This window comes from Oncorhynchus kisutch, unplaced genomic scaffold (genome assembly GCF_002021735.2).
Source record: "Oncorhynchus kisutch isolate 150728-3 unplaced genomic scaffold, Okis_V2 Okis02a-Okis13b_hom, whole genome shotgun sequence".
NCBI classification, from domain to species: Eukaryota; Metazoa; Chordata; class Actinopteri; order Salmoniformes; family Salmonidae; genus Oncorhynchus; species Oncorhynchus kisutch.
The window spans coordinates 12,994,553-13,010,804 of NW_022261979.1; the positions used below are offsets into that span (position 1 = coordinate 12,994,553).

General features: G+C 39.4%; 1 protein-coding gene across 2 annotated transcripts; it reads right to left on the reverse strand.

Moving 5' to 3' along the window:
* Positions 1–5,811: 5,811 nt before the first annotated feature.
* Positions 5,812–11,375, reverse strand: osr2 (odd-skipped related transciption factor 2). 2 transcript variants are annotated; one of them, XM_031812179.1, is made up of 4 exons: positions 10,970–11,375; positions 7,606–8,317; positions 7,082–7,181; positions 5,812–6,531 (listed from the first exon to the last, which is right to left on the reverse strand). In XM_031812179.1, the coding sequence occupies exons 2-4, from the start codon at positions 8,256–8,258 to the stop codon at positions 6,457–6,459; spliced, it is 828 nt and encodes a 275-aa protein (XP_031668039.1). In that variant the 5' UTR covers positions 8,259–8,317; positions 10,970–11,375; the 3' UTR covers positions 5,812–6,456. The 2 variants fall into 2 exon arrangements, with proteins under 2 accessions (XP_031668039.1, XP_031668038.1); XM_031812178.1 differs by having other exon boundaries at positions 5,812–6,613; positions 10,970–11,308.
* Between the last annotated feature and the right edge of the window lie 4,877 nt (positions 11,376–16,252).

Sequence of the window (16,252 nt, forward strand, 5' to 3'; positions counted from 1 at the left end):
CTAATATACTGTAACTTTTGACTCTTCAGTTAGACATGTGAGTTCCCATTCTTAGCCCTGATGACGTGTACACTGACTTGGCGTGGGTTTAGTGCTAACATGTGTCCTCGCACTGAAATTATTTAAAGAGAGGATTTGGTTCCAGCCAATAGTCAATGTAGCTGCTCCTTTGATGTCCAATCACAATATTAGAAACCCTTTGTCACTGCAAATAAAGTCAGGATATGCCCACTGGATTGAAGTGTTTGACTAAAAACAATCACATTTCTCCAAAACACGAAGGGCTATAATACCAATAGAAATGAATAGCAAATGGACTGGTAAAGAGGTCTGAGAATATGTGAAAATACTGTCCCGTTTGTGAACGCTCCTGTCAACAGGCAGGACATCGGACAGCTCTATATTTGTTCCTTTTAAGATCGACTTTCCTCGAGTTTCACCCTAAATCTTCGGGCTCCCCATGGCGTTTCAGGCTACAGCTTAACCTTCCCAAGAAGGTTATTTTCCCTGTTGGAAATGGGAAAGCTTCGGAGCGGAGTTACATAGAAGGGTTTTAAATGTGGAGACAGATTAAACGTCAAACTCACTTATACAGCGTTTAGGGGTTTTGTTACTCGGGTTAGTTTTAGCACACTTGTTGCCAAGCAGTCGTCATAATATAGCTTTTGATTATGACGTGAGCTTTCAGTGTGTGTGTGTTTTGAATATCGAACTTCTTTTTGAAAGAACAGACCCGGATGGTGACATTACGATGTGTTACAGACGTCATGTTTACGACTTAGCAATTGTTTGTTAGTTGTGTTAAATATTTATTTTGAAAAAATATATAGTTAATTGTTGTGTTTTTAATTATTCAAGTGTATTCTTATTGGCCTAATTTTTTTAAAATCCGAAATGTGTGTTTTGTTATTATATATATTACTAAAATATAGTTTACAAATATTAATAAAAACCTGTAAGAATATTGTTCTATTGTAATGGTATTATTAGTATTATTAAGAGTAAAGCACTATAGGTCATTTGTTCCATTAACTCTAAATTAAGTTGACAATGACGTGTCCTGTTTTCCTGGTTATCAAACGTATAAACAAAAGGGTTACAGACTATAATCATTTTTTAAAAAGGACACTAGATCAAATAGAAAAATAGTATCACATAATTCAAATTTACATCATTGAAATGTCGATTATTGTTCGCATTTCCTATCAATGAAATGCCTGATTTAATATACACACGATTATTACTAGGCCCGTGGGGCCCAATTGTAAAGGTAGGCCTAGATTACAGGACCAGTTGTCTTCCATCCGTAGTATGCTTCTGATTATTGTCGCGATGGGTTCCATTGTTGTCGCTGTTGCGTTATTGTTTTTATATTGCTCTAGAATATGACTACTTCTGTCAGCTGTTGCACCGCTGTAGAATGGGGCTCAATTCAGTGCACCAATAGAAAGCGGTTGATTTTTTAGGTTATGCATTTCGCTGCACCTGTGATAACATCTGCAAATCTGTGCAGGCCTATGCGACCAATAAACTTTTGATTTGAAAATAGGAGGTAGGCCTATCATTTTGACCGAGTTACAACAGTACTTCCGGGTCAAAAGTCAGGCCCTATCTCTTATTGTTCAACGATCACGTTGTTCTGAACATATTTTAACAATGAGAGAGAGAGAGAGAGAGAGAGAGAGAGAGAGCGCGCGAGTCAGAGAGAGAGACAGAGAGACAAAGAGAGAGATAACAATATATTTCCTCACGCTTGTTTTTACCGGAGCACTTGGACGTGGAAACAAAAAATATGTTTTCTAGAAAATTACAAAATCTTTGGAGGCTTTTACGCATTTCGTTTCCAAGAGTTGACACGTCTTAGCAAAAACAGCTATGTTCATGTTAATTATTATTTGCGTCTACACTTGATCAAAGATGTTGTCTCTTTACTGATTGGTGGAAAGACATTCAACCATTGTCTTGAGCTGGAACAATATGAAAATAGACGATTAAGAAAATCAAGATTATATTTATTTATTAATTTTTTTTATTTTACCTTTATTTAACCAGGTAGGCAAGTTGAGAACAAGTTCTCATTTACAATTGCGACCTGGCCAAGATAAAGCAAAGCAGGCCGACATACTATAACTGAATACCAGTAGGCGATAGGCTACTGGTAAAACTTAACAATTATATAGTAGTGTAATAGCAATATCCTAATAATAATAATTGTAATACTCGATCTATAATAATAATAATAATAATAATAATAACAATAATAATTATATTTATAATAATAATAATAATAATAATAATAATAATAATTATAATTATACATGTTTTCCAAACAAATGTTTTTAATTTTGCATGAAAAATGTGTTGGGAACCGTCATTGTAAATAAAAATGTGTTCTTAACGGACTTGCCTAGTTAAATAAAGGTTAAATAAATAAAAACAATTTAAAAAATTAACCTTCTGTGTAATTGTGCGTGTCCTCGTGCCACTGTGGGCCCACTTTGCAGGTTCTTTCATGTATAATAACGATCAGTAGCGATCAGAGGCCATGGTGGAGATAAAGATATCAGATATGACGTGTTGCCCTGCTGCTAATGCTGCTAATGGAACGGCTAATGAGCCTCTGTCAGCTGTCATATAGATAGGATCATATTATAATTAGAATATACTCTATTACTAATCACACCATGACAGTAACACCAACAATAATACTACTCCTGTGGTAATACTACTACTGTAGTAATACTACTGTAATACTACTACTGTAATAATACTACTGTACTACTACTACTGTAATACTACTACTGTACTACTACTACTGTAATACTACTACTGTACTACTACTACTGTAATACTACTACTGTAATAATACCACTGTAATACTACTACTGTAATACTACTACTGTAATAATACTACTATAGTAATACCATTGTAATACCACTACTGTAATACTACTACTGTAGTAATGCTACTGTAGTAATACCACTGTAATACTACTACTGTAATAATACTACTGTAATAATAGTACTATAGTAATACTAATGCCATGATAGTAACACCAACAATAATACCACTACTGTAGTAATACTACTGTAAAAATAATACTGTAGTGATACTACTGTAATAATACTACTGTAATAATACTATGGTAATACTACTGTAATAATACTATTGGAATAATACCACTGTAATAATACTACTGTAATACTACTACTGTAGTAATACTACTGTAATACTACTACTGTAATAATACTATTGGAATAATACCACTGTAGTAATACTACTGTAATGATGCTACTGTAATAATACTACTGTAATAATACTACTGTAGTAATACTACTGTAATAATACTACTGTGATAATACCACTGTAGTAATACTACTGTAATAATACTCCTGTAATAATACTACTGTAATAATACTATTGGAATAATACCACTGTAGTAATACTACTGTAATAATACTACTGTGGTAATACTACTGTAATAATACTACTGTAATAATACTACTGTGGTAATACTACTGTGATAATACCACTGTAGTAATACTACTGTAATAATACTACTGTAGTAATACTACTGTAATAATACTACTGTGATAATACCACTGTAGTAATACTACTGTAATAATACTCCTGTAATAATACTACTGTAATAATACTATTGGAATAATACCACTGTAGTAATACTACTGTAATAATACTACTGTGGTAATACTACTGTAATAATACTACTGTAATAATACTACTGTGGTAATACTACTGTGATAATACCACTGTAGTAATACTACTGTAATAATACTACTGTAATAATACTACTGTAATAATACTATTGGAATAATACCACTGTAGTAATACTACTGTAATAATACTACTGTGGTAATACTACTGTAATAATACTACTGTAATAATACTACTGTGGTAATACTACTGTGATAATACCACTGTAGTAATACTACTGTAATAATACTAACACCATGATAGTAACACCAATAATAATACTACTGTAGTAATACTCAGAGTCATTCTCAAATAGGTCTACATGTTGCTTAGGCCAAGATAGTTGTATTTATGCAATGTTATTTTCTGCACTATAAGTTACTACAATACATTACTAGGAGTTTATAGATGGAGCGTGTGAGTTACTACAATACATTACTAGGAGTTTATAGATGGCGCGTGGGTAGTTACTACAACACATTACTAGGAGTTTATAGATGGCGCGTGGGTAGTTACTACAATACATTACTAGGAGTTTATAGATGGAGCGTGTGAGTTACTACAATACATTACTAGGAGTTTATAGATGGCGCGTGGGTAGTTACTACAACACATTACTAGGAGTTTATAGATGGAGCGTGGGTAGTTACTAGGAGTTTATAGATGGCGCGTGGGTAGTTACTAGGAGTTTATAGATGGAGCGTGGGTAGTTACTAGGAGTTTATAGATGGCGCGTGGGTAGTTACTAGGAGTTTATAGATGGCGCGTGGGTAGTTACTAGGAGTTTATAGATGGCGCGTGGGTAGTTACTAGGAGTTTATAGATGGCGCGTGGGTAGTTACTAGGAGTTTATAGATGGCGCGTGGGTAGTTACTAGGAGTTTATAGATGGCGCGTGGGTAGTTACTAGGAGTTTATAGATGGCGCGTGGGTAGTTACTAGGAGTTTATAGATGGAGCGTGGGTAGTTACTAGGAGTTTATAGATGGCGCGTGGGTAGTTACTAGGAGTTTATAGATGGCGCGTGGGTAGTTACTAGGAGTTTATAGATGGCGCGTGGGTAGTTACTAGGAGTTTATAGATGGCGCGTGGGTAGTTACTAGGAGTTTATAGATGGCGCGTGGGTAGTTACTAGGAGTTTATAGATGGAGCGTGGGTAGTTACTAGGAGTTTATAGATGGCGCGTGTGAGTTACTAGGAGTTTATAGATGGCGCGTGGGTAGTTACTAGGAGTTTATAGATGGCGCGTGGGTAGTTACTAGGAGTTTATAGATGGCGCGTGGGTAGTTACTAGGAGTTTATAGATGGCGCGTGGGTAGTTACTAGGAGTTTATAGATGGCGCGTGGGTAGTTACTAGGAGTTTATAGATGGCGCGTGGGTAGTTACTAGGAGTTTATAGATGGCGCGTGTGTAGTTACTAGGAGTTTATAGATGGCGCGTGGGTAGTTACTAGGAGTTTATAGATGGCGCGTGGGTAGTTACTAGGAGTTTATAGATGGCGCGTGGGTAGTTACTAGGAGTTTATAGATGGCGCGCGGGTAGTTACTAGGCGTTTATAGATGGCGCGTGTGTAGTTACTAGGAGTTTATAGATGGAGCGTGGGTAGTTACTAGGAGTTTATAGATGGCGCGTGGGTAGTTACTAGGAGTTTATAGATGGCGCGTGGGTAGTTACTAGGAGTTTATAGATGGCGCGCGGGTAGTTACTAGGCGTTTATAGATGGCGCGCGGGTAGTTACTAGGAGTTTATAGATGGCGCGTGTGACTCCCTTTGTTTGTTTTATAGCTTACCGTTTATTCGTCCGTTAGTCAGCGCCACAACAAAATATATTTTTTTCTGGGTTGTGCACCAGCTCGTGTTTTTTATTCTACTATAAAGCTACATCATCCCTCCTTTATTTCCAATCAGAAAGCGTGTTAAAATAACAAGTTGTCAGCCTTTTGTACACAATGAAATATGTTTTTGTGTTAAAGACGATAAGGTGGTGGATCTAACCTCTCTTTTCATTCCACCACTTCGTGACTAAAATACGTTTCCCCTTTTTTACGCAGCAAAGAACAAAATAAAACGAAATAGTTCTTCTTTTTTTACCAATGGTGAATATTTAACTTGCTTTATTTCTAAAATACAATTTAACATACTTTAAACATTAGGGTTGTTGTTGTTTTTTAAACAACGTTTTAATTCAAGGACAACAACAACAACAAAATACAAAAAAATACATGATTTACATGGGCTCCAAAAGTCTTGATATTTACAGGTAGAAGAGGCAGGAAGAGCGGTCTGTCTCTACAGGTAGAAGAGGCAGGAAGAGCGGTCTGTCTCTACAGGTAGAAGAGGCAGGAAGAGCGGTCTGTCTCTACAGGTAGAAGAGGCAGGAAGAGCGGTCTGTCTCTACAGGTAGAAGAGGCAGGAAGAGCGGTCTGTCTCTACAGGTAGAAGAGGCAGGAAGAGCGGTCTGTCTCTACAGGTAGAAGAGGCAGGAAGAGCGGTCTGTCTCTGTCTGGGCTCCTTGGCTTTCACTTGACGCGCTGTACTGCTCATCACTCCGTTGTAACATTGCTTGTCCACGGTTCAGTTTGTTATATTCTTTCAATGGAAGAAAATGAAAACGTTCGTCGATGTTGTTGTCTCCTCTGTTAATAACGTCCGTTTGGTTTGTTTGTTTGTCTGTTTGTTTGTTTGTATTGGCTGTTCATCAGCCTTCTCAGATTGGCTAGTAGTCCTGATGAGGAGTGTGCGTCAAACTGTGCCGTCGCAAGTCACAGTTGCGCCGAAACACCTTTCCGCAGCGGTCACAGCTGTAGGGCTTGATGTCTGTATGGGTGAGAAGGTGAGTTTTCAGGTTACTTCTTTGATTAAAGGTTCTTCCGCATGTGGGGCATTTGTGTGGAGATTCCTGTTTAGATTTAAAGCAAGCAAAGGATTATTCCCTTTAGTTTATTTAGCTAAATATATGTATTGTATTATAATATGAATCTTCCATCAGTTATTGACATTGTGCTGAAAGTAAGCTGTGCCCTAACAAAATGAACGGCTGTAAGTCTAGCCTATACTTCTTTAAGCTGCTTATCATAATCATTCAGTTATTGCCATACATGCCAAATATAGTCGAGACACAATCACTATCCATACAAGCAATCCAAATAAGTATATATTTTTTTCGTTTTTTTTAGAAAAGATGCCAAATTTGATCAGTTGGCGTCTGCAGTAAAGACATGACGCGTGTAATAACATGAGTACACAGATATGTGAGCTCGTGCCTCATATAGTTTGCTGACTCACATACATGGTGATTGGTATCAAATTGTGTTAATAAATCTGGTGTTACGTTGGCAGATGATATAGGTTTGGATGGAAGACTCACCTGCATATGTAATGTTTTATGAACGGCTAAAGTTCGAGACTGACAAAATCCTTTCCCACATTCTTGACATTTGAAGGGCTTTTCCTTGGAGTGGATGTATCTGGAAATTAGAAGACAAAAGGAGACGCGGTTAAAACGGAACACCTTTCATATAACTGCATTTCTTCTTTGTGGCCTTTTCCAAGGCGGTTGAGTCATGCTGAGAAGTGCCTGCTGCCAGTTGTGCGACTTGATCTGTGTTCTTGTGCGTAAAAGGGCTTTAGCGCCCTCCCGGAATATGGACTAGTCGTACTCTACACAGTGCACGCAACATAGTTATTACAAAAAAATACCTACATATGGAAATAAACTATTCAGTGCGTTACAATGTTGGAATTGTGAACAATGTCAAATGAATATGAATAAAACGCGATCATAACATGACATGACGCTATTCCGTACACACCACTATCAACGCGTTTTTTTTTCCTTTCAAAGAAAACAACAGCGATATCATCCCAGACATTCAGAGCACTGCTTCTTACCTGTGGTCTCTCAGGTGGTCTTGTCTTCGGAAAGCCTTGTGGCAGATGTCACAGGTATAAGGACGCTCGTCTGTGTGAGTCCTCTCGTGGATCAGAAGATTGTATGACTTGGTGAAATGCCTGCCACAGAACTTGCAAATAAATTCCTTTTTCGTTTTTGACGGAAGCCTTCCCCGGGTGGGTTTTCTATCAGGCGACAGTTTGTTGAACTCAGATATCGCGCTTCCGAGCCCCGCTGTCAACTTTGAAAGATCCCCAGCCTTCGGCGGGTCCTCCTGGGTGGCAGCTATCGCCAGGTTGGCAAAGTCAAAGCGCGGTGGTCGGTCCTTGTGCAGCCCGGGGATAAAGTGAGTAATGCCTTGTTTGGGGTGGAAGAGGTGTGCGGCGAACGGTAGCCCCGTGAAGGTAAGCCGGGGATCCATTAAGCCCTGAGCGGCAGCCATCTCTGTGATAGTCGACCTCAGTCCCTGCATGTGCGGATAGCCTAGTGTCCAGTGGTTCATGTGCATGGTCTGCACCGCGCTAAGGCCGTACAGTCCCTGGAGCTGGTCGACCGCGGCCGGGAAGGCGTTGACCGCATGCAGGAAGGAGTAGTTGGTGAGCTGGAGAGACGGGTGGAGAGGGATCGGAGCGGGCAGGGCTTTGCTCCCCATCTCGGCGGCGAAAGGCTTCACGGTTAAGGCCTCGGCACAACTCTACCACGTTGAAGGTCCTGTTGGAGACATGAATAATACAAATGAATATGAGTTCATCATCAACCCACAATATGGCACAATATAGATCTAGAAAATACTGCAAGTAAACAGTAAAAACAAGCATAGACTTAATGACTAACTATTTCTGTACATTTTGCACAATGCTGCAAATAGTTTTCCATTAGAGCTTTTCCAAACGTTTGACCTTAGTCGACATTTAATGAATTTACAACCGTCGTGAGAACGGCCTTAATACGGGTTGATATTGGATTATCTCACATTCAGTGTTTTAATACTTCACTTCCATTGTGGAAATCAAGGACAGGGACTAATTTGCTTCGAGATGTACGATTTGCACACCGTCTAAAGGCGAACCGATTCCTATTTGGTTATAAAGAATGTTGTTATAGAGACATGTTGAGAGCGTTCAAGTTATATCTTATTTTTTTGTGTGTGTCAGCACAAAGTGTAAAACGTCGTGGGTACTGCAAATTGAATGTTTGGCTGGTGAAAATACATTTCGGTCATTTTTTTCTTCTAGAGCACATGGTTATTCCTTCTAATAACATAAATATATGTTATGCATCAAAAAAAGAAAGTTGGAGACGTTTTGTTTTCGATGCGCTCGACTGTGCATGCTGTCACTCCCAATGAAATGTTCCACGATACATTAAAACAACTCATTGGTTTAATGCTGCCATTACATTCGCCAATCCCGTGTGTAACAACACACAGGGCCTAATTAAATGTCTTATTACGTCAACAGACGTGGAAGTTTGTAATCTTGCCACACGTTGTCGGACGCGTTATTCTCTTTAGGTGTGTTATAATAGAGAACAACATATAAAAGGGGTTTTGCTTATCTCCTAAAATCAACTTTACCCCCATTTTATTTTTATTGTAAAATCCATTTCTAGGCTATTGGAGTCATGTTTAAGGCCTTGAGCGATGTTTATCTCTGAAAACAAAAGCGTATATGGGCCTACAAACTAGATTTAACTTTTTGTTGTAAATTACGTCCCAAGACCGATTATAGAATGTTGTTGTAACCTATAATCACCATTTTGCAACGTCAGAGAAATACTTTATTTGCGGCACATCCTTTGTAAATACTCTTGTACATCGGCTAGACGTGCTATATGGTGTGAGGTTATGAGAACTGTATGGTAATATTATGGGACTGTTAAATGACTGAGGGTTACATGCACCAAGTGGTGTAATGACAACAAGTTGTAAAGTAATGTTTTCCGAACCCACGAACAAGCTCACCGTGTCACTCTCCCCACGCACGATACTTGTTTAGACCGTGTGGGTTTTTTTTGAGGTGTAAATAAATTGTGTTCCTCTCAAAACAATTTAAAATGTTCACCTTCTTGCGTAAAATGCAAACACTTTAGACTGTGTGTGAACATGAATTTAATATATTTATAAATATATATTTGAAAGCGTCCCATTTACAGCTACCGTTTTGGGTGCAGTGTGGTTTTTGAGGTGTTGATAGTGCTTTGAGTTTCACGTTTCTATAAGTTACTGTAGCAGCATACCACTGCGCATAAAAACCAGCGAGGACTGACAACCCTCGCTGAGAATTCGTCTGAAAAGTACGACTCATTCACAATAATCGAATTTTACCCAAAATATAAGCTGTTTTCCCATGTTAGTTTAAACTTTAGTCAATGGAATGATTGATTCTAACACGGGTTAAAGTCAGTGAGTAAATGCTAGGTTATTAATTTACAGATGATTGACTTGCATAAAACAGGCTACTGTGTGTAACCTATATAGCTAGCTATACGTTCACACGTGGACGGAGAAAGGGCAGAGTTAGGTCCTTGTTCTCAGGCTACTTTTATGTTCACAAGCACAGGACAACTCTTTACTGGGCCAATGAGATGAAAGGGCATAAACAGTTTGTCTTAAAAGTCATGGTGAGGTGGATATTTGTCAGAAATGGGCAGCTGCAACAAAACTTCCGGTCAACATGCATGTTGATAAGGATATCTGAAGTTTTACAATAACCTATAGCCTTTACGTAATAGTTTAATGACAAGCCATATATGTAGTGTCGTTATAGGCCTGGGTTGCCCAACTGGCGACCCTGGGATTTTATTTGGCCCACCAATCTATTTATTTATTAACTTTTTTATTTTATTTTTTATTGTTTGTCGTAAAATATATATATTTTTAAACAACAGCAAATCAGCTCCGAGTGATTTTAATTTTGGAAATGTGTTCCAAAGTATTCCCACGCAGAATATAAATATATATGTGGCCTTATATAAACGTAAGCAAGGGGTTTGAACTGTTTGAAATTATTATGTTTTTGTCAAATATTATATCCGTTTGTGGTTCTTGCGGTCAATTTGCAGTCTACAAATTGTTTGTAATTATGTTTCGGCCCGTTGACCATCCCCTCAAGAGCAAATCGTCCCGCGGCTAAATCTAGTTGATGATCCCTGAGATAGGCTATTCTATATATTACTGTAGTCTCTGTATTTTGACACTTAGCTTTACACTGTTAAATATGTATATTCTGACAGCATGGACTCGTTTGAACTATCAATTAGTAGGCTACTCGGGATCTCATTGTCATGAACTATCACTACCTGTTTCAACACAAGTGTAATGTCATCTATTAAAGAGCAACTATCATGGAAACATAATCTTACCCCCAATAAACAGACGCCAAAGGTCACTCCGCAGTTAGTTCTGCTGTGTTTCAATAATCCACAATGCCTTTAAGAGAGGCGACAAAACTCCACTTTAAAGTCAGCAAAAGTTTTCCAACTTCGTCCATGTAAGTCTCATCGCCATACCGTCGCAGAACCAGATCTGTTGCGACTCGTAATACTTTGCGCACAGTGAGGCAAAGAAGTCCTCGGGAAGGGGGAAAAAAAAGTTACGATCACTATAAGGAGTTCAAGCGACGCCAGGCGCAGGAGACCCGTACTCTGCTCTGTTTCTGCTCGGTTCGGAGTTGGGCTGTAAAGTGGGCTTGAAGAGCACAAGTCCCTTCACTTTTCAGGACTCGGGGCACTCGGCGTGCTCAGCCCGCCCTCCGCCACGCCTTCTCGTACTGATCAACTCCAATGTTCTTCGCTGTTTGTTTGTGTTTGGATAGCAACTAGGGACCGAGCACAGCTCACCGCAACCTGCGTCTGACACTTCACATACAGATAGTCTATATCTTCTGTGTTGTTGGAAATGGTTACTTTTTCTTGGGAAACACAGAAATAACAAGAGTGACAAACATGATCCATTTTCAAACCAATGAACGCATTTTTTTAGGTTATTCAAAACGTGATTTAATATGAAAAGTTTAGAAACCATGCGTATTGTGTAAATAGAGGGCACATGTATGAGCCACCACAATAAATCGTTTTATTTAATTGTGGTAAAGGTTATGTATTGGGAGCTGTAAAAGCACGAACAAAACTCCCCCCCCCAAAAACAGCGGCGGAGAACAGAAATTCCAAGAAAATCGTTACTCTGCTGTTTTCAATGTGTTTCAATGACCGTTGTGTTTTCTCTTCTCCTCCACATCTGTCCTATTAGCTCAGAATAGAACAGAATAACCCGCTAAACACAACGACTTCTGAATAACATGTGAGAGTCAACATAAACAACTGTTACCCTCCAACACCTCCACCACAAGCCTTTTACAGTCTTCTGTTAATGCCAAACAGTAGGTTATAGCGACCATTACATTCTATCAACACCGAATAGTGTCTTTATCTATTTAAATGATGACCATTTTTAGAAATATTATATGCGGGTCTATTTACATTCAAATCTAAGATCCTTTCCGATGCATTTTATTTTCTACAACAACAAAAAACCGACACTGTTAATAACATATAATTACCTAGACTATAGATACTAATTAGGCTACCATCTACTTCCAAAAGAATTCTCTAACCTAAATGAGACAGGCCGAGTTGTATGTTTGGTCTCATTTAGTTTAGTTTTTAGAACTACATCATGCTCTAATACACAGAAAGCTAACATGAATTAAACAACTGGAACGAGTCTAAGACGCGCGGCTCTCTCTGGCCACAAATAATGATTTTCACATTTCATGATAAGACAAATGTGTTTGAATTAAGTCAGTATCGAACATTCTGTCTTCGATATGTAGATCTGTTTATCGAACAATTCCCACATGATGTATCCGATCAGGTGATTTCTCTCTTTACACCTTACACATGCCGTTGGTGCAGGCATCTAATCAGTCTTGAATATGAATTCCCAGTCATTTGATGATCATTCACTAATAGGTTGATGAGAAAAAGTTTCAGTAAAATGGCAAAAAGTTAGACAATAAATGGCTTTGAGATATTCCACAACATGCAAAATATAATGCTACAATGATTATGTAGGTCGAATAGACATTAATAAATCTAACAGGGGAATGAATAGTGAAAGGCTAATCATTTCTCCTCAATGAATTTACAAAAAATGTTTTAGTTAAATTCTGATATATTTTTGTATCAATTGAACGAGGGGCTCATTGTATGTGTAACGTGTTGCTGCATCCCTCAATATGACTGTAGCTACAACAGGACAATGACGAGTACTACAGCACGCTACAGCTGCAGCCTCAGAGCACGCAAATGGCGTCGAGCAGAATTACAGGTCTGCAGCGACGCCTATTGGTGCGTGACAGACACGACGGAGTAAATGAGTGACGTTGTTCACTGCTCATTGGCTCGGCCTTCTATTTAACGTTTCATTAATGTAATGGACTAAGGCCTAGGCGATCTATCTTCAGTAGACTAATGCGATTGTTATACAGTAAAAAAACAACAACAGACGATCATTGTAAACAACATTTGTTGAAATTAGTGAATCTATAGGTTTATGCGCGGGAGGTAACCTTTTGTTTTACCCCGTTGAGAAAATCTAGCCTACATTTTTGAAATTCCAATTTCTATTTAAGTGTTGACGCTCTGACTACAATTAAGACTATGAATATTTGTCTAAAACAACAGTCGTTTACCTGAAAAATCAATAAAGGAACAATAGGAAACAGATCACTCAGAGAGAGAGAGAGAGAGAGAGAGGACCTGGATCATATAGACACTGCGGTGGACCCGCGTGTGTTCTGGCTTTAGACCCAGACACAACGAGACAAGCGCGTTGGGCAAATGGAACTAATGAACAACCAACCGCTTTGGGTTAATAATCAAATGGAGAGGATGGGTTCACAGGTCAACCCTGGTCTCCTTGACTGGATAGACCACAATTAAAAGAGAGATGGGGATCTTTAGTCTAGTTGGGCATTTTGTAACCTATTTGGTTTTAGTAGGTCTAAGAGCCTACTAAAGGTGCCGTTTTTTATTTTGTCGTTGATATGCAGAATTTCGGTTTTTAAAAAAAATCCTGCTCCATGTATGCTGTAGTGACGTGCTTGCAAATGTGTGGTTTTCGTATTCAGTTTCATATCTCTGAATGTTACATTGTTTTCACGTTGAAAAAAAAAAAGGCTAGTGGAAACGATACCACACTTTTGATTATAGGCCTAACAGACGACAACACTTTTAATAATAACATTTAAAAAATGATTTGAGCAAATTGCGTAAGACTTGTCCTTTAGAAAGGACACATTTGTTTCTGATGAACAAAAAAAAAAATACTGTGTGACAATTTATTATTACTAACAAACATTCACCAATTGTCAACTGATATCTGCCAATAATAGCTCTAGAATGATAATGCTGGGACGGCCTTAAACATAATGTATTATGCTTCCTTTATATGGGAGGTATTTACTTAGGCCTAAATCTATTCACCTGCGATCCCAAACACCTGCCTTGCTGATGTTTCTATGATGATAATGCTGGGAAAAAATAATAAATACATCTTTCAAAAATACATTTTACCTTTTTTTTGCAGCTTGAAAACTCCACATCCACAGTAATGGCTGACAGACAGAGATGTATATAGGGTCCCTGTGTCAGGGTTGGGCTCTCTCTCTCTCTGTCTCTCTCCTCTCTCTCTCTCTCTCTCTCTCTGCTCTCTCTCTCTCTCTCTCTCTCTGCTCTCTCTCTCTCTCTCTCTCTCTCTCTCTCTGCTCTCTCTCTCCCTCTCTCTCTCTCTCTCTCTCTCTCTCTCTCTCTGTCTCTCTCTCTCTCTGCTCTCTCTCTCTCTCTGTCTCTCTCCTCTCTCTCTCTCTCTCTCTGCTCTCTCTCTCTCTCTCTCTCTGCTCTCTCTCTCTCTCTCTCTCTCTCTGCTCTCTCTCTCTCTCTCTCTCTCTGCTCTCTCTCTCTCTCTCTCTGCTCTCTCTCTCTCTCTCTTTCTCTCTCTCTCTGCTCTCTCTCTCTCTCTCTCTCTCTCTCTCTCTCTCTCTCTGCTCTCTCTCTCTCTCTCTCTCTCTCTCTCTCTCTCTCTCTCTCTCTCTCTCTCCCTCTCTCTGTGTCTCTAGCAGGTAGACAGGATGGTGGTAGGTTACTGTTGTGGTTTAGAAGCCCCCACATCTCCTCCACCTACTCTCTCTCTCTCTCTCATCCTGTCCCAGGCCCAGCCCAGGATAGTTGTTTTTCACAAAGAAGACCCTTATTTCTCTCTCTCTCCTCTTAAACTTGTCTTGCTAAATGTAAAGTGAAGTGTCTTCAGGCCATAATTGTTTTATGGTTTTATATTTAACTAGGCAAGTCAGTAAAGAACTAATTCTTACTTACAATGACGGCCTACCCCGGCCAAACCCTGCCCTAAACCGGACGCCACTAGGCCAATTGTGCACTGCTCTATGGGACTGTTGATCATGGCTGGTTGTGATACAGCCTGGGATCGAACCAGGGTCTATAGTGACGCCTCTAGCACTGAGATGGAGTTCCTTAGACCACTGCACCACCCAGGAGGAGCCCATTGTATGAATTACAATCCACTAGTCTCTCAACTATTTTAGAATAAAACTAAACATTTCACTCAAACTAAAAAGTCTGCTAGTCATGAAAATCATCCCACTGGGCACAGACGTCAATTTAACGTCTATTCCACATGTTGATTCAACATGATTTCACTGAAATGACATTTAACCAATGTTTGCCCAATGGGATTTTATCATCATAGCATACAACACACAGTAGGTCAACCCGGTTCATTACTAGAGGTGGACGTGTAGTTACTAAGCTAATACGGGATGATTAAATATGTAGTTAACAAAACAAGTCTATTGTAACCTACCACGTATTCTGACAGTTCACATCAACAGAGCAGAGTGGAGCTCTGGGATGTCACAGCGTGCGGCGGGTACACCGGAATGCACCAGTACGGAGAAATCATCACTTAGTCAACCAACCAGGGAACAGAGAAAATTCACATTAGACTACGCTCTCCGCCGGTCCCCTTGAAGTCACGTGGTTATCTACCGGGAGATCATCATGCCAGCTGGAGAACTGAACAGGAAACTCGATTAGAGTTCTAGCGTTGAGAAAACGGTCTTTCTATTGCTACGCGCCGCTATTGGAGCGGCAGACGCGTGGATCCCTCAGCGATGTGGTTGTGCTCTGCAGCACCAGCCTACACAGCGCTCTGAACGTGCTCTCGTAGAATATTACTCAAAATATGATTGTAGATGCAGATAATCAAATGATATTGGAAACAGTAGGCCTATCTGTTCATTTGGTTTTGCATGTGATTTACACCGAGTATTCAAAACATTAGGAACAGCTTCCTAAATCATTGAACACCTTCCTCCTCCTAGGGATCAGGATTGTCTCCTGTTGGTTACATTGTAACACATAGTGGAGGAAACAACTCTATACCCCATACTACTACTGTACACTGTATTCCCCTGTACCCACACACTCTTAGAAAGAGAAAGGTTCTGGATAGAGACAAAAAGGGCTCTATCGCTTGTGGGGGGTAGTGGGCTGAATGTAAACCCCCCATGGGAGAAGTGGGGTAGTGGGCTGAATGTAACCCCCCCATGGGAGAAGTGGGGGTAGTGG

What these genes read in the sequence shown, in the direction of transcription:
- osr2 (XM_031812178.1), bottom strand. Translation starts at nt 8,258, where the DNA reads ATGGGGAGCAAAGCCCTGCCCGCTCCGATCCCTCTCCACCCGTCTCTC. An exon ending in GACCACCTGAGAGACCACAG is followed by an intron (nt 7,182 to 7,605) that starts GTAAGAAGCAGT and finishes TCTAATTTCCAG; the next exon opens with ATACATCCACTCCAAGGAAA. An exon ending in ATAAAACATTACATATGCAG is followed by an intron (nt 6,614 to 7,081) that starts GTGAGTCTTCCA and finishes AAATCTAAACAG; the next exon opens with GAATCTCCACACAAATGCCC.